Genomic DNA, 27,630 nt, shown 5'->3' with positions numbered 1-27,630 from the left:
GGTGGTTGTAGCTGGTGTATGCAGTCAGGCGCAGGAGAGCAGAGAATTGGGAGCAACGTAACTTTACTCAGAATAATGAATGGTGCAAGGTAAAACAATACACTTGCCCAAACACAAACACACAAACATTAACTTTTACGCACGGGCAAGAAACAGCACCCGTCGAAATAACCAGTCACCAACATTACCAAACATGACATAAAACACTTCCGCACAACACCATTGGGGAAACAGAGGGTTAAATACATGAACAATAATTAGGGGAATGAAAAACAGGTGTGTAGAAACAAAGACAAAACAAATGGAACATGAAAAGTGGATCAGCGATGGCTAGTAGACCGGCGACGCCGACCGCCGAGCACCGCCCGAACAAGGAGAGGAACCGACTTCGGCTGAAGTCGTGACAGTGGCATAGTTACAGTTTTGACTTAAATCGGCTTGACTTGAAAATGGCTGTCTAACAATGATCAACAACTAACTTGACAAAGCTTGAAGAATTTTTAAAGAATAATGTGCAAATATTGTACAATCCAGGTGTGCAAAGCTCTTAGAGAGAGACAACAACATGTGGAATAAGTAAAGGGGTATGAAATCTTTCTGAAGGCACTGTATATGCTATTGTAACAGGATGTTTCCACTTGCCTTTGCAGAAATATGTAGTATAATGTTCATGTATTCCTATTAGCTGGTTGAATTTACATATCAATAAGGTGTTATGCCATTGGTCATGCTTGCAGATAGGGAATGATTGCGAATGTCAATTCTTCCCAGTCTACAATTACAAGCAAGTAGTAGGTTACATTCTAAAGCATTCTCTAAACAGGGTGGTTCGAGCTCTGAATGCTGATTGGCTGAAAGCCAAGGTATATGAGACCGTATACCACGGGTATGTGAAAACATTTATTTTTACTGTTCTAATTATGTTAGTAACCAGTTTATAATAGCAACATGGCACCTCAGGGTTTGTGGTATATGGCCAATATACTGTGGCTAAGCGCTGTATACAGGCACTCCGCGTTGCATCATGCATAAGAACAGCCTTTAGCATGGTATATCGGCCATATACCACAACCCCCCTCGGGCCTAATTGCTTTAGTAGTCTATTTATGTTATGTACTATTTGTACAAGTTATTTATGTACACTATGCACATTAAATATGTAACTAATTTGAACATCATCAATATCTAAATATTCTTCACAGTCTGCAACTGTCTTAATTAATTATCTAATTAATTACAATCACATGATTATCACTACAGTTTTCCTTTTGAAACAACTGGCTGCATTGTGTGCTGTGGCATTTGACTTGGCTTGATTGATGAGTCCTCCCTGTCCCTAATGCTCTCATCTCTGCTCCTGTTCCCTAAGCTCTTTAATGTAGAATAAACACCATAAACACTATGTCATAAGATGTTCCACATGCCAGCCACCACAGTGTCATGAGTGTGTGTGTGTGCGTGCGTGCATGTGTGTGTGCCTGTGTGTGTGTAGGCCTATGTGTGTGACATGTCTGTCTGCAATGACAGTGGCGGGTGACAAATGGCATTGACGTATTTTGTCCCTGGTCTTTGAGGATCGGGCTTAATAAAACATGGGAGCTCCTTTGAACGTTTTAATTAAACTAAACAGGACCATCCTGCCTCTACCAAGAGTTGTGTTTGAAGAGAGAGAAGCAAATCCATCTTTTACAGGGACACATCAAATTCGTGTATTTTTACGTCGCCCTGAGTCTTTATGTTGACGTTCATTATTTCAAAAAATCCATCTGGAATTTTGATGGACATGTTTTGAAGGAAAATGCCTAGAAACCACAAAGCAAGGATATCTTGAAACAAAGGTTTCTGCTGTTTTGTCTGTTTCTCGTGGTTAACAATAACTCTCAGCAGCACAGAGATGGGTCATGTCTGTCATTCTTGTTTAAACTGTAATCATGCGTATAGTTTTGTTCAAATATGGTATGACTTACAGTTTATGTGCTGTTTTAACAAAGAGCATTAATGAATCAAAATCTTATGGAATCTTGAATAATGGATTACATTTCTTTGTAATTTAAACAATTCAAATGCAACAAAAAAATACAGAAATTAACAGAACTCAATTTAAACACATTTGCATATTGCATATTGATGGTGATTTACACTTTCTAATGATTACACAGGCGCACATCATATTAAAATATACATGCATGAAATGAGCCACCAAACTGTCTGTAATGTCAAGTGTGATGGCATCTTGATGTGAAAAGAGTAGTGATATAACTAGAAGACCTGGCTTGACCCAGTCAGAAACACATTCAGAGGCACACCCACTCATATCATATAGGACTGTACAGTAACACAGAAGACTTCTGGCAGTAAGACAGCAGTTGTCTCCTTTAGCCACCAGGGGGAGTATTATACAGCAGGAAGGGACCCCAGGGGACAGACACTCAAGGAGGCATTTTTACGTATTGTTCTAAAACGCATTCATCATAGTAGGAAAATCTGTCGCGTATTTATTGAAAACGAGCCCTATGATTTGATCTATCGAGAAATAAGAAATACATTTCCCTAATGAGCTTTACATATTGTCTATAATTCACAAAATGTGCCATAAAAGTTTTTTTGTTGCTATACGAATTAAATGCAGAATACTTTTCTACACACTAGTCACAATGTAAACTGGTGGACTAATCGCTACCATTGATTGGCTACTTGATGAGGAAAGTCTATCTCCTGGTGGGCAATACCCAAGGTTGCAACCTCAACTAGCCTACAGTATATAAGGCCGTTTCGGTTCGGTTATCTGTATGTTACTGTACAACAACTGCACGTGTTCAGCTCAACCCCGAAGCCCGTCCCATCCCCTGCATATCCATACCAGTTCAAAGGAGGAGGCGTGGATAGGACTTTTGTTACCTGCATTAGAGTACCTGCAGCTACATGGAAAGAATTTAAGATGTCGTCAAGGGAGAGGAACTGCAACCGAAGTGTCACGGCTCCAATACAGACGAGATTCTATTGAAAAAGAGGACATTGCACCGGGTGTAAATGTACCTGGCGCTAGCAAGAACAAGTGAGAATACATAACTTGCCCTACTTTGATACAAAGGACGAAATATAAGAACGCTTCACTCGAGAACTCATCTTTCTCCTCGAACCCTCTCTCTCACTTTCATAAGTGTTTCGTTTTTTAACACGCACGTTTTGGATCAACATCACTCTGCGACTCTCACCTGTGACGCGTTGACAATGGATTTCAGACGGCTAAATATTTCAAAGGTGTTTACATTTTACATTTTGGAAAACAGAAGTTACAGGCCTATCTGCATCTGGAAAGGTTAGGTATTGTAGTGTTGCCAATGTGAACGTAAGCGTGACCATTTCATTCTAGTGAATGGCCAGTCCCAGAAGCGGTTATGATCATGCACAGACCCCTCCGAAGGTGGAGTTTTTACGTCTTCTTGTGTTTTGGCATCATCTACTTAAGGCTTGGGTAAGTGTAAATGTACTTATTGCAACTGTCAATATGTTTATGTTGCTTTGTTGTGTGTATTATTATTTTAAATATAGCCTACAGCACGCCTGTACCACATACGGCTATGGATATTCTGAATGTATACAAATGCAGTGTAATTCGGGCAGTAATTCGACGCACCTGCCCTTTTGACCTAAATTATATATAACAAACTAAGTGAAACACCTCAGTGTGTTCCGTCCATGTCAGTGTTCAAATGAACCTGACACCCATAGCCATCAGGGACAACTGCCGGACGCGTGCGTAAAAGCTGTCCAATTATTTAGCGGTTTGCAAAAACCCCCAAAGAAGATTAATCCATATTCAATTTTAGTTTTTGTTCATCTGCTCAGAGTCTGGTTGGTCTGTCGCTCTATAGCGAGATCATTTGACCCGCTGTCTGTCTCCACCGCTCCGGCTCACTGCTGCATACCTTCATTAATAGCGGCAGCCTGGTTGAGTTGTATTTCCACATTCCACAGCCTAGACTGAGTTTTTACCTGTTTTGCAATAGCTCACCTTGATGCATAAAGAGAGATGATTTATACATGTTCTGTGTTTGCAAAAACAAGAAGAGATGCCATACCTCATAGAGAAAAATTATATGCAACCAGTTCATAAAAAATAGTAATAAAACACATCTATTTCAACAGAGGTAAGCCTTTCAGACTAGTGTTGCTCCTCATACAAGAATCCATAGCCATGTCATAGTTATCAAAACAACAGGTGTCATTCCCCAGCTCGTTCCATTGCTGTGATCCTTAAGTGAAATAGGCCTAACGGATAACCTCCACAGGTATTCATATCTAAACAGTTCAAATAGGAAAAAACCACTCCAAGTGAAGCGTCACCAGATATCTCATGGTTTCATCAAGCCAAACCAGTTAGTTCATTCCCGCGCCCACTACCCCCTGCATCAGCCTGGGGAAATCTTTCACGATGACCTCTTCACACACAATACGTGGAGTCTGCAGGTGACGAGTGAAATCACGTTGGGCTGAAGCGATTGTGCAGACAGAGCCTTTCATTCACCGGGTTCAACGCAAAAGTGCACCTTGCGGATCCTGAGTATTAAAACGTCTAATTCTGCAGTGAGACTGTGAGAGCTTGTTGATGTTAAAACCTTAACCTGCAGTTTTCTTTTATAGATAGACTGAAGCCATTAATAACACATCATATCAATTGATAATTTATATACAGTTAGTTATTAGGCTATTCACAATGTATGCCTATTAATTAAATAACGATATGGTCGCATTAACTTTTTGAACAAGCATTGGATAAAATGTTTGCAATACAATTTAATATATTTGCTTTAGGCCATTACGCACGGACGTTTTTTTTTTCAACCTGATGATGTGTGTGTGAATCAGTAGGCCTAAATATGAAACCGTCCGTGAGTGCGCCAGTGTTTGTTTACTTTGGAGTTTGATTTGATGAATGAAATACAGCTTGTCTAGGGTAGCAGCGGATCACTATCACCCTATGGTCCTGTTGTGGCGCAGAAGTGGGCGGATAGCAGTGTCTCTCTCTGCCCAATGGCAGCCACGACTCTCATGAGAGTGAAGAAAGGCACTTTTCTGCCATCCAAAATCCCTAAAACCATCATCATTCCGGCTCGGAAACCACACTCTGTAACAGCCTCTACCGCTGAGAGATGACAGAGCCAATCTCCGCGCCCGCTGCACACTCACGGCCCTGGGACTGGGAGCTAGGAGCTGCATAGCACCGCCACTCAAGCGAGCACCGCAAACGCATCGCAGCAAACGGGGAGTCAGCTCTTTGATTTTGGAGCAAAGGGGAACTAAAACGAGCGACATCAAGGAATTAAAAAGGAGTTTATCACAGGTTTTCTTTTCACTCCATCAGAAAGCGGCCATTTGTTCAATGTCATCATGATCATATTCTCGTCGCGCAGTGTACTGCTATCAGTCTACTATCCACAGATCTTCCTCATCCTTACGAGTGGGAGCTACCTGTAAGTTGACCCAATCAACGGGCCCCTTAGTTAGCTCACTTGTGTGCTTTTGTGTTCAAAGACATACTGAGTAGGCCTATATGAATTTCATTTTCGATGTACTTGATGGATAATTCTGTTGTTAAATCTCTCTCTGAAAGATTGGCGCAGGTTGTTGGTTAAGGTATGGTTGTTTGCTTCCACAGTGTACGTCCCTAATAAAAACGGTTTGAATATAGAACATAAAACATTGTTGAATATAGAACAAGTAATTTAAGACAACTAGGGTATATCAAAATGAAGATTCAACATTATTTCGATGTCAGCGCTTTTCTGCTTGGGTGTGCATTTTACGCACCGAATTTGATTGAATAATGGGTATTTCCAGACATTCGATTGTGTTCTAAAGACTTTACCGTTTAAAATGACAAAATGATACTCAACATCTATTCGTTATCAAAGCATACATGTATGCTTCAGGTAGCTGGGGAATCCCTCCGGTCCACGTGGTAAATAACGGATCGAGTTATACGTCGATGTCAATTACCCGAAGTCCTATTTTATGGGCAGGTTGTAACACAGGACTTGCTTCTGATGAGGTAATATAAATACTTTTTTGTTAGGTCTATTTATTATTCTTAAAGACCCAAATTCTCCTTACAACATTGTAATGACGGTTGGACACGGTTTCATTTGGCCACAGAGTGGCAGAGATGTTCAAGACATTTAAATGGAGAGAGAACATTATTAAACATTTTCCCCCTATGTTAGCAAACCCTGAAGGTATGAATAGCTTTTACGCATGTATTGGATTATTACCTGTCACAGTTGTGGATATGGATTCGGATTTATGCATTACATCACCCATGGTTTTATGCAGATCTACCAAGGTATAATTTAAAGCCACATCTGGAAAAGTGGCTCTAAAACATCGGTCTCTGACATGTATGCACGTGACTGACACTAGTCATAATACTTGCGTCATTGAATCAGTTGCTCTCGCAAGATAACGTTTTGTTTTCGGTTTAAAAATAATTACCGAACCATACTTTGAATCCATCCCGGAGACCCCAAACTTCATGTTGCTGGAGACCCCGAACTTGATGTAAAAATATATGTGGTTTATGGTTGCAGTTAAAAGTGGCTATACCTATGTTTAGTATGGATTTGCACATTAGAAACTACATACCATTGTTTGAATTTATAATTACAGTACAGTACAGAAAATGAAATAGGTTTTAGGGATGAGGATGTTTTTAAAGTAGAAAAAGAAAAGAGAGGATTGTGATCCCCATCCTCCAAGGTGCTCCTTTCGCTCTCATTACATGTGTAACTAATGTTAATATGTGTTAAACTCACATTGACATTTGGTGAACTGCATGGGTGGCAAATGACTCATCCACACACAGAGGGATTAGTCAGAGTACGCTATCATTCAATTAAATAATATTCAATTAAGGTCAATCACACATTTAAAGTTGCCTTTATTGCACCACGTCACTAAAAAGGATCAGTATACGGTTTTTAAAACGGGGAACTTTAGAAATACGTTTTTACCATATTAAACCCTAATAACATCAACGTCGAATAAGACATGAAAACGAGCTCCATTGCTGTTCTACTTATTTATCTTGCCTTCAAATAGGCCTACATATATTACACAAGTTTTCAAAGCTTTTCATTAGAGAACTATTTGTTTTTACTTAAGGTAAATATTATTAATTGATATCCTTAATTTCCACAAAACAAATCATACAGTTTTATTTCGTTTCACAATTGATATTCCAGCAATTTACCACTGGTGCACTTTGTGTCTGACATCTTATTTCTCAGTGAGACGTACCTGTGAGCTTAATGCTGTGTCATATCAAAGGCATTCTCTCTGATGAAATAGGTGTGTGTGTGTGTTGGTGTGTGTGTAGCCCCATCCAACCCACCACTTTATAATGGAAGGTTTGTGGGAAGGGTATTTTGCCTGCACAATAATACACTGTGGGAATCCCTGGATTTGCTATTGTTAACATCCCTACATAGCCTACTGTACATTTCTGGTAGCAGAATTGTTTATATAATGAACAAAAATATAAACGCAACATGCAACAATTTCAACAATTTTACTGAGTTACAGTTCATATAAAGAAATCAGTCAATTTAAATAAATAAATTATGCCCTAATCTATGGATTTCACATGACAGGGCATAGGCCCACGTGTGTCACGTGGTGTAATCCAGAGCATCTGTTTACCTTGCTAGAGCTTCAGTTACAGTGCACCTGACCTCATATACATTAGCATAATGCAGTATATGCATACATACATTTAAACATACATTTAAACCACAAACTCCATGGGGGTTGTTTTACAGTAGAGAAGGTTGGTGGAGCATTTGGATGGTTTTGTTTAGTAGACATCAAGGAACAACAGGTTTGAAATGTATGCAGAGTTATTTTAGTGCTCTGTGCTTCACAAATTATTTACTTTATATCTCAATTTCAGTTTTGGATGGATATGAAGCTGAGATTTCTAATGACATTTGAGAGATTTCTAATGGCAACATGCAACAATTTCAACAATTTTACTGAGTTACAGTTCATATAAAGAAATCAGTCAATTTAAATAAATAAATTATGCCCTAATCTATGGATTTCACATGACAGGGCATAGGCCCACCCACTAGGGAGCCAGGCCCAGCCAATCAGAAATATTTTTTTGCCACAAAAGGGCTTTATTACAGACATAAATACTCTTCAGTTTCATCAGCTGTACGGGTGGCTGAAGACGATCCCGCAGGTGAAGAAGCAGGATGTAGAGGTCCAGGGATGGCGTGGTTACACCTGGTCTGCGGTTGTGAGACCGGTTGGATGTGCTGAAATAATGATGTAAAATGACGTTGGAGGCGCTTATGGTAGAGAAATTAACTTTAAATTCTCTGGCAACAGCTCTGGTGGACATTCCTGCAGTCAGCATGCCAATTTTAGAGTGACCTTTTATTGTCCCCATGCAGCACAAGGTGCACCTGTGTAATTAGCATGCTGTTTAATCATCTTCTTGATATACCACACCTGGCAGGTGGATAGATTACCTTGGCAAAGGAGAAATGCTCACTAACAGGGATGTAAACAAATTTGTACCCCAAATTTTGTGCTTTTGGAAAATTTCAGAGATCTTTTTTTTCAGCTCATTAAACATGGGACCAACACTTTACATGTTGCGTTTAGACAGTATTTTTTTTTAGTATATATTGTAGATCTTATTTTTTCCTTCAAAACATTTACCAAAAGTACTTACACTAACAACATGAAGAACGGATAACACATTTTTGGTCAACACATTTTTTGGTTAACACATATTCACAATATCTAATTTGAGCAGGCAATGAGGCTCCTAGCTGTGTCTACTGCAGTGCTCTCTGTCGCAAACTGCTACTGTGCACACAGAGTTGTCACTAAGCAAACAGAATCGCATTTGTGCACTTTGATGATGCAGGGATTTAACAGCTTAGCTGAGGAACACTCTGTTTTGCATTGTCTGCTGCTTTTGCAAGCCCATGTTAGACAGTGATACTGGGAATTGGCAGCTGGAAATGGCAAGGATACTATTACCCAGGAGAATAATAGCAACATCATTAAGCTCCTCATAATCACTTTAATAGTCAGTGAGGTGCACAGTGACTCGTTGCTGACCGAGACGCGACACACAGGTATTACTGTTATTATTGTTGTTATAGGATATTTGGGATCCTTGTTTGCCAAACTCTTTTGTTCTCCTGGCTGTGTCACGTGGTGTAATCCAGAGCATCTGTTTACCTTGCTAGAGCTTCAGTTACAGTGCACCTGACCTCATATACATTAGCATAATGCAGTATATGCATACATACATTTAAACATACATTTAAACCACAAACTCCATGGGGGTTGTTTTACAGTAGAGAAGGTTGGTGGAGCATTTGGATGGTTTTGTTTAGTAGACATCAAGGAACAACAGGTTTGAAATGTATGCAGAGTTATTTTAGTGCTCTGTGCTTCACAAATTATTTACTTTATATCTCAATTTCAGTTTTGGATGGATATGAAGCTGAGATTTCTAATGGCATTTGCCAGACTTTGATTAAGCACCTGATTTCTTAACGCCTGCACGGTGGTTATGTTATCTTTGTAAAGATCAAAGCATGGGTGAGCTTCATTTATCATATGGTTTTGGATCTGAAAAACAGAGAGGTATATGTTGCTTAGGATGCGCAGCAGTTTTGAAGCAAGCAGGGATGTCTGAATCATCTCTTTTGAACTAATGAAATCCTTTGCAGTTCATTTGAGTTCACTGGGCTTAAATGTTTGAATCTTTAAGAATTTTAAACAACTTTTGCAACTGAAGCTTACCCACAACACATCCATAGTACATCCTCCTCTAGTGCAGATGAAGTACCAAAGAGCCTGAATTAGACAGAAGTATTTCTTGTTGCCAGAGATGACTGGTTGCCGTTATGGTTTAATTTCAACATGTCATGTGGTTTTACATTCAAGGTTTATTTTTTATTTGTAGAGAGCCAAATAATCAAGAGGAACATGGTTGGCCATAACCAATTTACAATCAATATTCATTCACTCTTTGGGTTGTTCGAGTCAGAGGGGCAGTATGGTTTTGTTCCATAATCGTTTTGAAGGGGAATCCACAAAATGCAGTTGACCCCGCTCTCTCTACTCTCCCTCTTTTCTTTGTCACACTCCCTTCTCCCACTCTCTCCTCTCTCCCCCCTTTCTCTCTTCTCTCCCTCTCTCCTCTCTCTCCCCTTTCTCTCTTCTCCCCCCCTCTCTCCCTTTCTCTCTTCTCTCCCTCTCTCCTCTCTCCCTCTTTCTCTCTTCTCCTCCTCTCTCCTCTCTCTCCCCTTTCTCTCTTCTCCCCCTCTCTCCTCTCTCCCCTTTCTCTCTTCTCTCCCTCTCTCCCCTTTCTCTCTTCTCCCCCTCTCTCCTCTCCCCCCTTTCTCTCTTCTCCTCCTCTCTCCTCTCTCTCCCCTTTCTCTCTTCTCCCCCTCTCTCCTCTCTCCTCTCTCTCCCCTTTCTCTCTTCTCTCTTCTCTCCCTCTCTCCCCTTTCTCTCTTCTCCCCCTCTCTCCTGTCCCCCTTTCTCTCCTCTCTCCCTCTCTCCTCTCTCCCCCTTTCTCTCTTCTCTCCCTCTCTACTCTCTCTCCCCTTTCTCTCTTATCTCCCTCTCTCCTCTCTCTCCCCTTTCTATCTTCTCCTCCTCTCTTCTCTCTCTCCTCTCTCTCCCCTGTATCCCTCTCCCTCTCTCTCGCGCGCGCTCTCTCGCGCTCTCTCGCGCTCTCTCGCGCTCTCTCGCGCTCTCTCGCGCTCTCTCGCGCTCTCTCGCGCTCTCTTGCGCTCTCTCGCGCTCTCTCTCTCTCTCTCTCTCTCGCTCTCTCTCTCTCTCTCTCTACCCCTACTGTCGTTTTTCGCTGACACACAACTTGCCTGCATCAGCCTGCCCTGCTTGTGGTAAAGCCCTTGAAGGCCTACGTCAGACATCAAAGCTGGCATTCGTCTTCATGCTCTTTTACGGCTCCTACTGACATGTTTGAAAGGCATGTATCTGCAGGGTTTGGATGGCTATAAACACTCTGATAGAGAAATAACCCCATTTGTTTAGCCGTCTGTTTTCTGGTACATGACTGTTCCAAACCCATCCAACATGTGTCAGGAACCGGGATGATATTAAGTCCCAAGGCGGTGATCAGAGGAGCTACAAAATAGCCTCTTTGGAGCAGAAGCTCCAAGGTGTCATGTCATGGGTTAAATCAAATCAAATTTATTTATATAGCCCTTCTTACATCAGCTGATATCTCAAAGTGCTGTACAGAAACCTAGCCTAAAACCTCAAACAGCAAGCAATGCAGGTGTAGAAGCACGGTGGCTTGGAAAAACTCCCTAGAAAGGCCAAAACCTATGAAGAAACCTAGAGAGAAACCAGGCTATGAGGGGTGGCTGCTTGATCTAGAGTTAACCCTCGAGGACTTGCACCTTATTGGGCTTGCAGAGAGGCTGGTGTCGGAAACCTTGCTATTAGCCAGGCATACTGTAGCATAGCTCTCAAAATGTGGATAAAGGAAAGAAATCTCGCACAGGAAAGAGATTAATAGGCGGTGCAGTACACTGCATGCATGCTTTAAACAGATCAATCTCAAATTCGTCGGGATAACATAGTTGTGTGTGACTTCTTGGTTGAGAAGCCCAGTTACAAATTGAAGGCACGGTTGTGCCGGTGCAAGGCTTGCCCAGCTCCCTCATCCATGGAAACAATTCTAGCCATGTTACCTAACAATTAACGCAAAACTCCCAACTCATTTCTCTACGATCACGAGCCAAACCAATGCGGAGAGGCATTGTCAGTAAGCAAATAAACACAATGTCATTTTCTGCCTTGGATCTGTTTTACAATCCTCTGCAGCATCAGATATTGGTTTCAGATGCTCTCTTTGCTATCTCACCTCTAATCTATTAAATTGTAATATTTTTTCAAAACAGCACTGAGTAATTAAGGAATGCTCATCAAGGCTTTGGTTTAATTTATTCCTGGTCTGGAGAGGCCTAAAGTCTATGTAATATATCCTGCAGTAGCACTGACTGACTATATATGTGTGTGTGTGTGTGTGTGTGTGTGTGTGTGTGTGTGTGTGTGTGTGTGTGTGTGTGTGTGCGTGCGTGCGTGCGTGCGTGCGTGCGTGCGTGCGTGCGTGCGTGCGTGCGTGCGTGCGTGCGTGTGTGTATGTGTCTTTACCTCCCGATCCATAGGGCCCTGTCTTCCGTGGTGGCATTGGGTGCCAACATCATCTGCAACAAGATCCCTGGGCTGGCCCCTCGCCAGAGGGCCATCTGCCAGAGCCGCCCGGATGCCATCATCGTGGTGGGGGAGGGCGCCCAGCTGGGCATCAATGAGTGTCAGTACCAGTTCCGCTATGGCCGCTGGAATTGCTCCGCCCTGGGGGAGAGGACTGTCTTCGGACAGGAGCTGCGAGTAGGTCAGTCTGGGCACCTTGGCTCTGTCTCAAGGCTGGGGGGGATTTGGCTTTGGAGGGGAAGATCATTGTCTGCTGTTCTATGGTCTGACGCTGTAATGTCCTCAACTCAGAAAGACATGTATGTCAGATTTGGAGTGTTTAATTGTCACATGTACAGGGTTGCAGGTGTAATTGCAGGGTACAGTGAAAATTATGAATGATGAATAAATACATGTCTATTGGAGTGGAGGCAGAGAAAGACTGTTGGGGGGGGTGGGGGGGGGGGGATGACAATAGGGGGAGCAGCATGACCATTGGGGGGTGTGGGGACCAATTGAGATAAAAACAATACCAGTTATAATAAAACAAAAATAAGTTTGCTACATTTGTGGGGAGGCATGAGGCTGACATTTTAAGAGTTACTTCAAATCTTATTTGCAGGGAGGACTGGATTGCAATCAGGGTGGGAAATTAACACCAGCCACCAGCAAAATGTTTGTAGATTTTGGCATTGGCTGGTAGAATGTCTATTCTTACTGGTAGAATGTCTATGTTCTTACCAGCCACATTGGAGGGTGGTCACACAGAGCATTTGGGAGTAGTAAAACAAAATGTCTCCAAAGCCCACATGTAAAAAAGCAACAACATGTGTGTGTGTGTGTGTCATCTCTGAAAATGCTACAGTGGTGAAAGCGGGATGGGGTACAGTGTTTTCTGTTATTTATCTGGTAAACAAATTGAGTGGCTGGTAAAATTAGGGCATGCACCAGTGACTGGTGGACCAAAGAGTACATTTCCCACCCTGATTGCAATGGTAGTCATCGGTCATTGAAGCTGTGATGGAAAACATGTTACATTTTGAATGGTAGCCTTCTCTAAATGGTAGCCTTAGAGTGGAACTCAATACACTACCAAGCCCCGACCCCCATAGCCTCGTGAAAAATGGCTCTTCACAAGCCAAACCCAAGCTGTGCACATCAGAGTCAAACTTTAACCAACTGAGCACAACTCTATTGTATAACCATACATATTGTCAATGGTTGCTTAGTGCACTCAACTCAAACTCACGACGTCTTCATTATGTTACCATTCCAACATATTCCAGTACGGTGTATCCTCATCTCAATTCACACTGTTACTTTTCTGCAGCATGGCTTGGTTTCTGTTGATCTAAGATTTGCATTGAACTTCTGGTTAAAAGTATGCCGTACATTGCTGGCTGTACCAAAGTTATGGAAAGGTTACCAGAAGCACTAAAGTCTAATGGGGAAAAAGTATGGTGGAAAAATGATATAGCAAATGAGGAGACAACCAATGGTATTATTGTAGAGAACGTTGTTGAACCAAAATACTGTAGATGGCCACATCTGTTGTTCATCTTAGGAAACTGGTTGTGTCCATTGCTTGGTTCGTGTGCGTGTGTGTTTGTGTGTGTGTGTGTGTGTGTGTGTGTGTGTGTGTGTGTGTGTGTGTGTGTGTGTGTGTGTGTGTGTGCGTGCGTGCGTGCGTGCGTGCGTGCGTGCGTGCGTGCGTGCGTGCGTGTGTGTGTGTACATACAGTCAGAACAAGCTACAAACAGACAAACATTTACATTTACATTTACAGTGTTTTCGTTGGAAACGGCATTCTGCAGAGCTCTTCTGCATGGCTTTTTTTTACAAGGACTTTTATACATTTCCTTTCATTTAGAAATGTTTTGTTGCTGTTAAAGTGCGGTTTGACTATGCATTTAATCCAATAGCTCTGTTAACAATCACTGCTATTTAAGAGTGGCTGACTTAGCTCCAACCCCTCTAAAAGCATTTTTCTTTGTTGTAATTCTGGCGCTTTAGTAATGGATCTCGTCTCATTTTCTTCTGTTTTCAGCATCTCTTTTGCACTTCTTTTTCATCTTTTCTTTTTTGCCAAGCTTCAGAGAGACTTGAAGTGAACAGCACCGCAGGGTATGCCTTGCTTATCACTGAGAACATGAGCAGGCTACTGCATGTCTCTGATTACTGGATCTTCTTTTCTTTAGTCCCTGAAAAACTATGCTGCTTATGTTTTTAGACAATTTGTATGATTTCTTCTAATTATTTGACTCATGAACCCGGCCACATCTATGGTCAAAGCCTTAACTCAGTCAGGCATGTACTTTAACTTTAGAGGGATGTTTCCCTCTATCCTATACCCTGAGAGAGAGAGAGAGAGAGAGAGAGAGAGAGAGAGAGAGAGAGAGAGAGAGAGAGAGAGAGAGAGAGAGAGAGAGAGAGAGAGAGAGAGAGAGAGAGAGAGAGAGAGAGAGAGAGAGAGAGAGAGAGAGAGAGAGAGAGAGAGAGAGAGAGAGAGAGAGAGAGAGAGAGAGATAGAGAGAGAGAGAGAGAAAGAGAGAGAGAGTCCTTGTTCTCTACAGTACTGCCATACTGTCCTCTATGATAATCTGTGGCAGTGAAACCAGGGATGTTTCACTACACTCTCTCAGAACTAGAGCCAGACCATGGGTACTGGTACTGTACAGTATGACTCACACTGGTTAGTGATTGGCTGCTACCAGGGCCTCCATGGACGAATTACCTGTGAGGTCACCTGCTCCAGTACTGTAGGTAGAAAGGTCATTGGATGGCCATTCAGTCAGTATTCAGCTCAGGGTTTTTATGTCCCTTACTAGGTCATCATGGGACACCACATCAACCAGCACTGCTGCATGTCAACTTCCACTTTTAAAAGTGGCCCTATTTAGTGGTTTCCGTAAACACCTTATTGTCAATCTGCCATTGGGTTTTTCAATGCTGCTTGTTTTTGATACTAATTTGATATTTACAATTAGTGAACATTGAGAGTAGCCATGCTCTCTAATTCTGTTGTATTTATGACAGTAGTGTTGTTCTGTGTGGAATATGAAGTCATGGAATACACCTTGGAATACACCTCCTTAGTAGACAAACATTCCACTCCTTTACCTTCTCCTCCCACATAATCAACTCCTAGGAAAAGATCCCTGTTCTGCTCCTGCTGAAGTTTTTCATTCAAATACCCAAATTATGAACACTAAACCTTTCCTCTTCTCAGTGATCCAGTCTTCATTTTGGATCGGGGGAGATGCCGTCGTTTTCTGAAGAGTTAAAGATCAGGGAACCACAAGCCTAATGCTTTCTCTCTGTGCTGCTTGCACTTGGATGGAGTCGGTCAGTTTGGCCGAGTTCCGTGGTATTACATTCGCCTTCCAAGAAAGCACACATTAATAGCTGGGTTATTGAGAATTACAGAACCCCAAATATCTTGATTCAAGGAAAGATTCTGTTTCAGAAACGGCCAGTAATTTCATATTTATTTCTGTGTTTTACTGTAAATATAGATCCTTTCGAGAAAAAGGGTGCTGTTGGCGAACGCAGCGCTCCTCGACACTGGCAGTTCTGTTCCATGGTACTTTAAGGGATGGATGGAAACATACTCATTACGGACATGTCCTTCAACAGTTCCTCTATTGTGCGAAGAGTCGTTGGCTCTCCTGTTATGTTCTAAATGACACGTTGGAGAACAAGGCCATAAACACTGAATCCCGGGTATTAAAATATGTTTGTGTTTCCTCCTATGGACACAGAAGATTTAGCAATCTCACTCACTCACGTTGTAGTATGCCACAGCACAATGACATTGGCACCACTCTGAAAGTTGAGCCGATAAAATATGGAGTGAATTATCCTGTGCTAACAGAAGTGGGTGTTATTGAACGGTATATTTCCCTCTATTAACAGTTAATAACGCAATTGAAGTCAGATCCATCATCAAGGCAGGGAGGGGCTATGGATAGTCAAAGCAGATTGACGCAGTAGGGCTGGACAGAGACATGGAAAAAGCCAGGATAAATGGCAAGAGAGTGATACTCAGCAGCATGTTTTTGATACAGTAAGAATAGTAGGGATGTATGGTGGGTTGTTTCCAGCAGTAGGTTATCACAACCTGTGGGAAGTCAACACCTTGTCAGTTTGAACACTGCTGTCTACTTTGGCCTGTTGCTGGTCAGTTAAGATTATTAATGGCATCTTCAATTGGTAGTAGTTGATGTTAAAAGAACCCTGCCGTTATTTTATGTGAAATAGTAGATTGTAGGGAGCACCAGGCCCTGAGCCTGAGCACCTTCAGCCTGAACAGCCTCAGCTTGAACAGCCTCAGCCTGAACAGCCTCAGCCTGAACAGCCTCAGCTTGAACAGCCTCAGCCTGAACAGCCTCAGCCTGAACAGCCTCAGCTTGAACAGCCTCAGCCTGAACAGCCTCAGCCTGAACAGCCTCAGCTTGAACAGCCTCAGCCTGAACAGCCTCAGCCTGAACAGCCTCAGCCTGAACAGCCTCAGCCTGAACAGCCTCAGCCTGAACAGCCTCAGCTTGAACAGCCTCAGCCTGAACAGCCTCAGCTTGAACAGCCTCAGCTTGAACAGCCTCAGCCTGAACAGCCTCAGCCTGAACAGCCTCAGCCTGAACAGCCTCAGCTTGAACAGCCTCAGCTTGAACAGCCTCAGCCTGAACAGCCTCAGCCTGAACAGCCTCAGCCTGAACAGCCTCAGCCTGAACAGCCTCAGCTTGAACAGCCTCAGCCTGAACAGCCTCAGCCTGAACAGCCTCAGCCTGAACAGCCTCAGCCTGAACAGCCTCAGCTTGAACAGCCTCAGCCTGAACAGCCTCAGCCTGAACAGCCTCAGCCTGAACAGAAGAGCAGAGCGCTTGATGTTAGCAATTATAGTATGAAAACAGACACCTTTCAACGGCTACACTCAGCATCAAAGGCAGATGTAGGCTCCGTCATCTAACTGCCCTGCCCTGGTTACTTTCTATTTAACATTCCAACCAGTTTGTCACCATAGGGATTCATGCTTTTCATCTCAAAGAGGTTCATGTTGTGCTCAATGATGAAATATTGCAAAAGTTAAATCACTCCAGCCTCTGGCTCAGTCAGTCCTCCCCCTGGCTCAATCACGCTGTCCCCTGGCTCAATCACTCTGAACCCTGGCTCAATCACTCTGTCCCCTGGCTCAATCAGTCTGGCCCCTGGCTCAATCAGTCTGGCCCCTGGCTCAATCACTCTGTCCCCTGGCTCAATCACTCTACCCCCTGGCTCAATCACTCTACCCCCTGGCTCAATCACTCTGTCCCCTGGCTCAATCAGTCTGGCTCCTGGCTCAATCAATCTGTCCCCTGGCTCAATCACTCTACCCCCTGGCTCAATCACTCTACCCACTGGCTCAATCACTCTGTTCCCTGGCTCAATCAGTCTGTCCCCTGGCTCAATCACTCTACCCCCTGACTCAATCAGTCTGGCCCCTGGCTCAATCACTCTACCCCCTGGCCCATTGCACAATAATGGAGAATGGATGCAGCAAAGAGGTTGGTGAACCTCAGTGCAGAATAAATGAATGCTGCTATTATTTCATACCAACACTAAAAGCCTGGGTTGGGCTGGGGAATCCACTTTATAGAATCTATTAGAGACTGGAGAACTCAACCCACAGGCTTTGATTCAATGACAAAGCAATGCAGTAGTAGTCTATCCTTTAGTTTTTTGACCAGGTTGCTTTTGAACAAAACTATCTGTTCAATTATCAGAGAGGAGAAGGTGTCAGACTAACAGGCAGTTCTCGCAGGCTGTGAGTTGAGTTATAGCGCTGAGCCTGACATTGCATTGCACCAGGTTTTATTAGCAGAAGCAGCAGGCTGCAGGCTGCAGGCTGCAGGCTGCAGACAGACAGACAGACAGACAGACAGACAGACAGACAGACAGACAGACAGACAGACAGACAGACAGACAGACAGACAGGCAGGCAGGCAGGCAGGCAGGCAGGCAGGCAGGCTGTGAGTTGAGTTATAGAGCTGAGCCTGACTCCATGAGTACAGCTTTGGAGAGAGGCACTCGAAGGCACGACCAGGTAGGAGGCGAACGGACTGCAAGAGAAATGCCGACCAGCTCCAACTGTCTGGTTACCAAGCAAACGAGAGGTCTGGTGCTTTAGGAAGAGGCAAAAACAAACAGGGGTGGAATGTGGGAGCTAGTGGGGGGTGGTTCCATCTCTATTTCCCCTCCCCTGGGCCCATAGCAAACATTATCATCTCCCCAAGGAAGCTCTGTCTCTCTCCCACACAGCCCGGGGGGTGGGCTGAGAGATGTAGACGGGGTGGGCTGAGAGATGTAGACGGGGTGGGCTGAGAGGTGTAGACGGGGTGGGCTGAGAGATGTAGACAGGGTGGGCTGAGAGGTGTAGACAGGGTGGGCTGAGAGGTGTAGACGGGGTGGGCTGAGAGATGTAGACGGGGTGGGCTGAGAGATGTAGACGGGGTGGGCTGAGAGGTGTAGACGGGGTGGGCTGAGAGATGTAGACGGGGTGGGCTGAGAGATGTAGACGGGGTGGGCTGAGAGATGTAGATGGGGTGGGCTGAGAGATGTAGACGGGGTGGGCTGAGAGGTGTAGACGGGGTGGGCTGAGAGATGTAGACAGGGTGGGCTGAGAGGTGTAGACGTGGTGGGCTGAGAGGTGTAGACGGGGTGGGCTGAGAGATGTAGACAGGGTGGGCTGAGAGGTGTAGACGGGGTGGGCTGAGAGGTGTAGACGGGGTGGGCTGAGAGATGTAGACGGGGTGGGCTGAGAGATGTAGACGGGGTGGGCTGAGAGATGTAGACGGGGTGGGCTGAGAGGTCTAGACGGGGTGGGCTGAGAGGTGTAGACGGGGTGGGCTGAGAGATGTAGACGGGGTGGGCTGAGAGGTGTAGACGGGGTGGGCTGAGAGATGTTGACAAGGTGGGCTGAGAGGTGTAGACGGGGTGGGCTGAGAGGTGTAGACGGGGTGGGCTGAGAGGTGTACAGTAGACGGAGTGGGCTGAGAGGTGTAGACGGGGTGGGCTGAGAGGTGTAGACGGGGTGGGCTGAGAGGTGTACAGTAGACGGGGTGGGCTGAGAGGTGTAGACGGGGTGGGCTGAGAGGTGTACAGTAGACGGGGTGGGCTGAGAGGTGTAGACGGGGTGGGCTGAGAGGTGTACAGTAGACGGGGTGGGCTGAGAGGTGTAGACGGGGTGGGCTGAGATGTGTACAGTAGACGGGAACGGGCTGAGAGGGGTAGACGGGGAGGGCTGAGAGGGGTAGACGGGGTGGGCTGAGAGGGGTAGACGGGGTGGGCTGAGATGTGTACAGTAGACGGGGTGGGCTGAGAGGTGTAGACGGGGTGGGCTGAGATGTGTACAGTAGACGGGGTGGGCTGAGAGGTGTAGACGGGGTGGGTTGTGATGTGTACAGTAGACGGGGTGGGCTGAGAGGTGTAGACGGGGTGGGCTGAGAGGTGTAGACGGGGAGGGGTTCAGAAGGGGAGGGGTTCAGAAGGGGAGGGGTTCAGAAGGGGAGGATAAGGGTGCAGTGTTGCCGGTGTAGGCCGAGCCAAACAGACGTCTAGCCAGATAAATGATGAGCAAGTCAGCAAGTTCATTGAAAGCCACTTGAGTGGAACATTCTAGATCAGGAGCTGAAGATGGAAACTACTACGCCCCTAAACAGACCAGCTCCCCCGCCCCGCCCCGGATCAGACAAGGTCACTGTCAATAGATCACATCGCTCCATAAGTCACGGTGATTAGAGTGTGTTTTTATCTCTGTTTAGAAGTGGGCTGCACAGAGGAAGGTGAATCATGTTTTGGCATTGTGTTGGAGGAGAGTTTGACTTATACAGGTCACTCCAAAGTAATATCTGTGATTTATAGTGCTGAGGTATTAATCAAAATTCTGTTTTTTTAATTTATTTTTTTAACAATGAATTAGTTCCATTATTTGAATTCCATTTCGTTCTTTTTTTTTCTGTGAGCTCAATGCGCACATTCCTCAGTTTCTCTAGAGATATATCAGATCAAACGATGCAGTACAGCATTATAGTTTCCAACAGGCCAAGGTTGTACATAGTTTAGCGCAGAAAATGTGGTAATTAACTACAATGACCATAATCCATAAAAGTATGCCTTATTTACTTTATAGAACTACTAAATAGATTTTGTCAGACAGCATAGACAGCAACTCTGTAGAGATGAGATGATGACTTGGAATGAAATAATAAAGCCATCAAATAAAACAAATGTAATATACAAAACAACTGAAATATTTTATTAAAGTAAAGTAATGTGAATAAATGTGTGATAAGCAGTAATGGGCAGTCACTACCATCACGGGACTTTTATTAATTGTTTTATTCTGTGTTGTTACAGCATTCAACCAACATCATGCATAGTGCATTTCATTTAAAAAATAATAATATCGAAACCAAAGTAGAAACCGTGATTCTTTTTTAATAATCGAACCTAAAACAAACCGACCTCAAAAGCACTAATTGCTCAGCATTCGTGATTGAATTGGATATATTTTGTGTTTATGTTTTTGTATTAATGGCTCTGGTCAGATAAAGTATGAGGTGCGCTAGATTGCGGTTGGAGCAAAAACCTACAGGAAGGTAGCGCTCCTGCAACAGGGTATGAGAGCCCTGTGCTAGGCTCATAAGGGTTCAAATAAATCAGGGTTTCCCAAAGTCGATCCTGGGGCCTCACTGGGTGCACATTTAGGTGTTTGTCCTAGCACTACACAGCTGATTCAAATAACCAACGCTTGAAGATGAGTTGCAAGTGATAGTGTAAATTATTCATTTGCGGTTTGAGCACAAACAAAGAAAGTATAGCTTTGTCTCATGGACTGTAATGTAGCCGAAGCTCACAATTGGAGGACAACTAATACTCCATTCCAATTATAAATTAATTTGTAAGAGTTCCTTCCCTTTCTCAGAATCACTTGATGGTCATTTGTTGTGAAAGAACGCAAATGCCGATGGTATCTACATACAGTTGAGGTCGGAAGTTTACATACACCTTAGCCAAATATATTTAAACTCAGTATTTCACAATTCCTGACATTTAATCCTAGTAAAAATTCCCTGTCTTAAGTCAGTTAGGATCACCACTTTATTTTAAGAATGTGAAATGTCGGAATAATAGTAGAGAGAATTATTTCTTTCAGCTTTTATTTCTTTCATCACATTCCCAGTGGGTCTTTAACGGCCGTCGTATGAAGAAGGTGTGGACCAAAGCGCAGCGTGGGAGGTGTTCATGATTATTTATTTAAAAAACTGAACACTGAGACAAAATAACGAAATGTAACAACACGAAACAGTTCTGTCTGGTGAAGACACAAAAACAGAAAACAACTACCCACAAAACACAGGTGGGAAAAGGCTACCTAAGTATGGTTCTCAGACAACGATAGACAGCTGCCTCTGATTGAGAACCACACCCAGCCAAACACAAAGAATTAGAAAACATAAAAAAATTAACATAGAATGCCCACCCAAATCACACCCTGACCAAACCAAAATAGAGACATAAAAATATCTCTACGGTCATGGGGTGACAGTACCCCCCCCCCAACGGGGCGGACTCCGGCCGCAAAACCTGAACCTATAGGGGAGGGTCTGGGTGGGCATTTCTCCGCGGTGGCGGCTCTGGTGAGGGACGTAGGCCCTCACCAGAGGGTCTACGTCGCCGACCCCGGACTAGGGACCCTCGTAGTGGGTCCGGGACTGGGGACCCTCGTTGTGGGGGCCGGACTGGGGACACTTGTTGGAAGCTCCGGACTGAAAGGCGCCTCTGGAAGCTCCGGACTGAAGGGCGCCTCTGGAAGCTCCGGACTGAAGGGCGTCTCTGGAAGCTCCAGGCTGGAGGGCGTCTCTGGAAGCTCCGGACTGAAGGGCGCCTCTGGAAGCTCCGGACTGAAGGGCGCCTCTGGAAGCTCCGGACTGAAGGGCGCCTCTGGAAGCTCCGGACTGAAGGGCGCCTCTGGAAGCTCCGGACTGAAGGGCGCCTCTGGAAGCTCCGGACTGAAGGGCGCCTCTGGAAGCTCCGGACTGAAGGACGCCTCTGGAAGCTCCGGACTGAAGGGCGCCTCTGGAAGCTCCGGGCTGAAGGGCGCCTCTGGAAGCTCCGGACTGAAGGGCGCCTCTGGAAGCTCCGGACTGAAGGGCGCCTCTGGAAGCTCCGGACTGAAGGGCGCCTCTGGAAGCTCCGGACTGAAGGGCGCCTCTGGAAGCTCCGGGCTGAAGGGCTCCTTTGGAGGCTCCGGGCTGGTGTCAGGCACAGGACTCACCAGGCTGGGGAGACACACAGGAGACCTGGCTCTAGGAGCAGGCACAGGACTCACCAGGCTGGGGAGACATACAGGAGGCCTCTTCCTGGGCCATGGAGGTGCACTGGCGGTCTCGAGCGCAGAGCTGGCACCACCCGTTCTGGCTGGATGCCCACTTCCACCTGGCAAATGCGGGACGCTGAAACCGAGCACACAGGCTTGTGAATGCTCGGCCGAGACACAGTGCGCATCACCCCATAGCACGGGGCCTGACCAGTCACATGCTCGCCACGGTAAGCACGGGGAATTGGCTCAGGTCTCCAATCTGACTCTGCCACACTCCCCGTGTTCCCCCCAAAAAAAGTTTTTTGGGGCTGCCTCTCGGGCTTCCTTGCCAGCCGTGTTCCCTCATACCGCTGGTTCCCTTTTCCTGCTGCCTCCGCTCTCCTGGCTGCCTCCACCTGTTCCCATGGGAGGCCATCCCAGCCAGGTTCTCCTGTGTGTAGGATCCCTTGCGGTCCAGGATGTCCTCCCATGTCCAGTCCTCTCTTCCACGCTGCTTGGTCCTTTGGTGGTGGGTAGTTCTGTAACGTTCGTCGTCTGAAGAAGGATCGGACCAAAGCGCAGCGTGGTAAGTGTTCATGCTTTTTATTTAAACTGAACACTATAACAAAAATAACAAAGAGAAAGAACGAAAACCAAAACAGTCCTGTCAGGTGCAGAAACACAAAACAGAAAATAACTACCCACCAAGCATCAGTGGGGAAAAGCTACCTAAGTATGATTCTCAATCAGAGACAACGATAGACAGCTGCCTCTGATTGAGAACCACACCCGGCCAAACACAAAGAAATACAAAACATAGAAAATGAACATAGAATGCCCACCCAAATCACACCCTGACCAAACCAAAATAGAGACATAAAAAGCTCTCCACGGTCAGGGCGTGACAGGGTCAGAAGTTTACATACACTCAATTAGTATTTGGTAGCATTGCCTTTAAATTGTTTAACTTGGGTCAAACGTTTCGGGTAGCCTTCCAGAAGCTTCCCACAGTCAGTTGGGTGAATTTTGGCCCATTCCTCCTGACAGAGCTGGTGTAACTGAGTAAGGTTTGTAGGCCTCCTTGCTCACACACGCTTTTTCAGTTCTGCACACAAAATTTCTATAGGATTGAGGTCAGGGCTTTGTGATGGCCACTCCAGTACCTTGACTTTGTTGTCCTTAAGCCATTTTGCCACAACTTTGGAAGTATGCTTGGGGTCATTGTCCATTTGGAAGACCCATTTGCAATCAAGCTTTAACTTCCTGACTGATGTCTTGAGATATTGCTTCAATAAATCCACATAATTTTCCTCCCTCATGATGCCATCTATTTTGTGAGGTGCACCAGTCCCTCTGCAGCAAAGCACCACCACAACATGATGCTGCCACCCCCGTGCTTCACGGTTGGAATGGTGTTCTTCGGCTTGCAAGCTTCCCCCTTTTTCCTCCAAACATAATGATGGTCATTATGGCCAAACAGTTCTATTTTTGTTTCATCAGACCAGAGGACACTTCTCCAAAAAGTATGATCTTTGTCCCCATGTGCAGTTGCAAAACGTAGTCTGGCTTTTTTATGGCGGTTTTGGAGCAGTGGCTTCTTCCTTGCTGAGCGGCCTTTCAGGTTATGTCGATATAGGACTCGTTTTACTGTGGATATAGAAACTTTTGTACCTGTTTCCTCCAGCATCTTCACATGGTCCTTTGCTGTTGTTCTGGGATTGATTTGCGCTTTTCGCACCAAAGTACGTTCATCTCTAGGAGACAGAACGCGTCTCCTTCCTGAGCGGTATGACGGCTGCGTGGTCCCATGGTGTTTATACTTGCGTACTATTGTTTGTACAGATGAACGTGGTACCTTCAGGCGTTTGGAAATTGCTCCCAAGGATGAACCAGACTTGTGGAGGTCTACCATTTTCTGAGTTCTTGGCTGATTTCTTTAGATTTTCCCATGATGTCAAGCAAAGATGCACTGAGTTTGAAGTTAGGCCTTGAAATACATCCGCAGGTACACCTCCAATTGACTCAAATTATGTCAATTAGCCTATCAGAAGCTTCTAAAGCCATGACATCATTTTCTGGAATTTTCCAAGCTGTTTAAAGACACAGTCAACTTATTGTATGTTTTCTTCTGACCCTCTGGAATTGTGATACAGTGAATTATGAGTGAAATAGTCTGTCTGTAAACAATTGTTGACAACTTTGTCATGCACAAAGTAGATGTCCTAACCGACTTGCCAAAACTATAGTTTGTTAACAAGACATTTGTGGAGTGGTTGAAAAACGAGTTTTAATGACTCCAAACTAAGTATATGTAAACTTCCGACTTCAACTGTAGGTCTATCTTCTATTTACCACCTCTACCTTGTCACAACACAACTGATTGGCTCAAAGGCATTAAGAAGGAAAGAAATTCCACAATCAAGGCACACCTGTTAATTGAAATGCATTCCAGGTGACTACCTCATGAAGCTGGTTGAGAGAATGCCAAGAGTATGCAAAGCTGTCATCAAGGCAAAGGGTGGCTACTTTGAAGAATCTCAAATATAAAATATATTTTGATTTGTTTAACACTTTATTGGTTACTTAATAATGAGCTATTATCCTCCTAAATCTAACAATGTATTAAAATGCAATGCCAAATCAAAATCATACACATATGATTTAATTTATTAATGTATTTTATGCTTTCTTCCAATTTGACAAAATTAAAGAAAGGCATTTTTCAATATTAATTATGTCCTGCTGAAAGTTTTCTACAACCGCTACTTTTTTCAAAGAAATATCTTGATACAGACATCGAAATGGAAAAGTCATATAGAAATCTGAAAATAAACATATTTCTTTAAAATATAAACTATTGGGGACCGCCCCCCCCCCCCCCCCCCCCCCCCAAAAAAAAATACAAAAAATAAATTATGAATCTGGAAGAAGGTTATAAACAATGCTAAAAAGGAAATGCTATAAATTAGTCTTTGAATCTCATTATCCCAGTACATTATCACATGTGACAGTGGTCATCTATTTCCCTGTTCTCTCCCCATAATTCTACATCCAACATGACGAGTGGGGAGGGAAACAAAGTAATTCAATTCTTGCTAGAATAATGATTTGATGCCGCATCTGATTGCACATCCCATTCCACAGCCAAGTACTTTAACCAACCAATCCTTGTTTAATGTGGAGAGATTTTTTAAGAAATATATTTTGGAAGAGCACTATAAGTTGATGCTTTGACACTCTCCCAAAATATCATTATTCACCTTTGTATAATACAGCTACTTAGGCTATTCCTTTTAGCATCACTGTTTCTCCTCTTCCTGTTGGCTATGTTATTCTCAAGTAAATTATTGTAATCAAATCAGATAATTATGCTATCATACTATCTACAGCGTTATTATGGATAGATATGGTATCTATTGATTTAATGTGCAACAACATAATGTCCATGAAGCTCTCAGAAAATGGAGTCACCCATAGCCAAGTAACTGATATCATGTGGATAACCCTATGCAAGTGATGCGTACATTGTGCTATGCTAGAGTGGCAGCAAATAAAATACCTATTTTTGGAGCCATCATCATGTGGGTAGGCCTAATCCACTGGCCTCCTCCCTGTCAAGCCGCTGAGTCCAGGGGAAACAGAGTGGGATGAGGGACTCCTAATGGAAACATGCAGGATGTGTATCACCATCTGTAGGCTTTATCAGGATCATTAGAGTTTATCAGGTACTGTACTGTTGTCTGGCTGTGGGTTCCACTACAGTGTGGGCAGTATCTTTAGGCTTTATCAGGTACAGTAGTCTGGCTGTGAGTCGACCTACAGAGAGTGGGTTGTTAGTACCCAAGGCATGGCAAAGGTCAGATCTTTTTCCCCTTAGACAGTGGGCAGTGTTTTCCCTAATGCGTTTGTTGGCTAGGCGGGGCCCAACACCTACGTCAGGGAAACAGTGATGTGTGATCCCCATGGCTGGTCTCTCTTCCTCTCTCTCTCTCCCTCTTTCTCGCTCTCTCTTTCTCTCTCTCTTTCTGTATACCTCTCTCTTTCTCTCTCTGTATACCCACCCACTCTCTTTATCTCTTTCCCTCTCTCTCTGTTTCCCTCTCTATATATATACAGTGCATTTGGAAAGTGTTCAGACCCCTTGACTTTGTACACATTTTGCTACATTACAGACTCATTGTGAAATTTATTAAATTGTGTTTTCCCTGATCAAACTACACACAATACATGGGGGGACAAAGCAAAAACAGTATTTTTTTTATTTTTTTTGCAAACACAAATATAACATTCACGTAAATATTCAGTCCCTTTACTCAGTACTTTGTTGAAGCACCTTTGACAGAGATTATAGCCTCGAGTCTTCTTGGTTATGACGCTACAAGCTTAACACACTTGTATTTGGGGAATTTCTCCCATTCTTCTCTGCAGATCCTCTCAAGCTATGTCAGGTTTGATGGGGAGCGTCACTGCACAGCTATTTTCAGTTCTCCCCAGAGATGTTCGATCGTGTCCAAGTCTGCCTGGGCCACTCAAGGACATTCAGAGACTTGTCCCGAAGCCAATCCTGCATTGTCTTGGCTGTGTGCTTAGTGTCGTTGTCCTGTTGGAAGGTGAACATTCACCACAGTCTAAAGTCCTGAGTGCTCGGGAGCAGGTTTTCATCAAGGATCTCTCTGTACTTTGCTCCGTTCATCTTTCCTTCGATACTGACTAGTATCCCAGTCCCTGCCGCTGAAGAACATCCACACAGCATGATGCTGCTACCACCATGCTTCACTGTAGGGATGGTGCCAGGTTTCCTCCAGACATGACACTTGGCATTCAGGCCAAATAGTTCAATCTGGGTTTCATCAGACCAGAGAATCTTGTTTCTCATGGTCTGAGAGTCTTTAGATGCTTTTTGGCATGTGCCAAGCGTGCTATCATTTGCCTTTTACAGAGGAGTGGCTTCCGTCTGGCCACTCTACCAGAAAATGGCTGATTGGTGGAGAGATGCAGAGATGGTTGTCCTTCTGGAAAGTTCTCCCATCTCCACT

At 44.3% G+C, this 27,630-nt stretch overlaps 1 protein-coding gene across 2 annotated transcripts in view; it reads left to right on the top strand.

Annotated features, from left to right (window-relative positions):
* Positions 1–2,825: 2,825 nt before the first annotated feature.
* The window catches only part of LOC139578272 (protein Wnt-7b), a 62,615-nt gene continuing 37,810 nt past the window's right edge, over positions 2,826–27,630 (top strand). The window contains exons 1-2 of one of the 2 annotated variants that reach the window (XM_071405670.1): positions 2,826–3,475; positions 12,234–12,460. In XM_071405670.1, the coding sequence (XP_071261771.1) occupies positions 3,399–3,475; positions 12,234–12,460 (304 nt within the window). In that variant the 5' untranslated portion in view covers positions 2,826–3,398. Of the gene's footprint in view, positions 3,476–4,983; positions 5,475–12,233; positions 12,461–27,630 lie in introns of those variants that run through there. The other variant, XM_071405669.1, reaches the window with a different exon arrangement.

Source organism: Salvelinus alpinus, chromosome 6, assembly GCF_045679555.1.
Source record: "Salvelinus alpinus chromosome 6, SLU_Salpinus.1, whole genome shotgun sequence".
Classification (NCBI taxonomy): Eukaryota; Metazoa; Chordata; class Actinopteri; order Salmoniformes; family Salmonidae; genus Salvelinus; species Salvelinus alpinus.
This window is presented reverse-complemented; position numbering and strand designations above follow the sequence as displayed.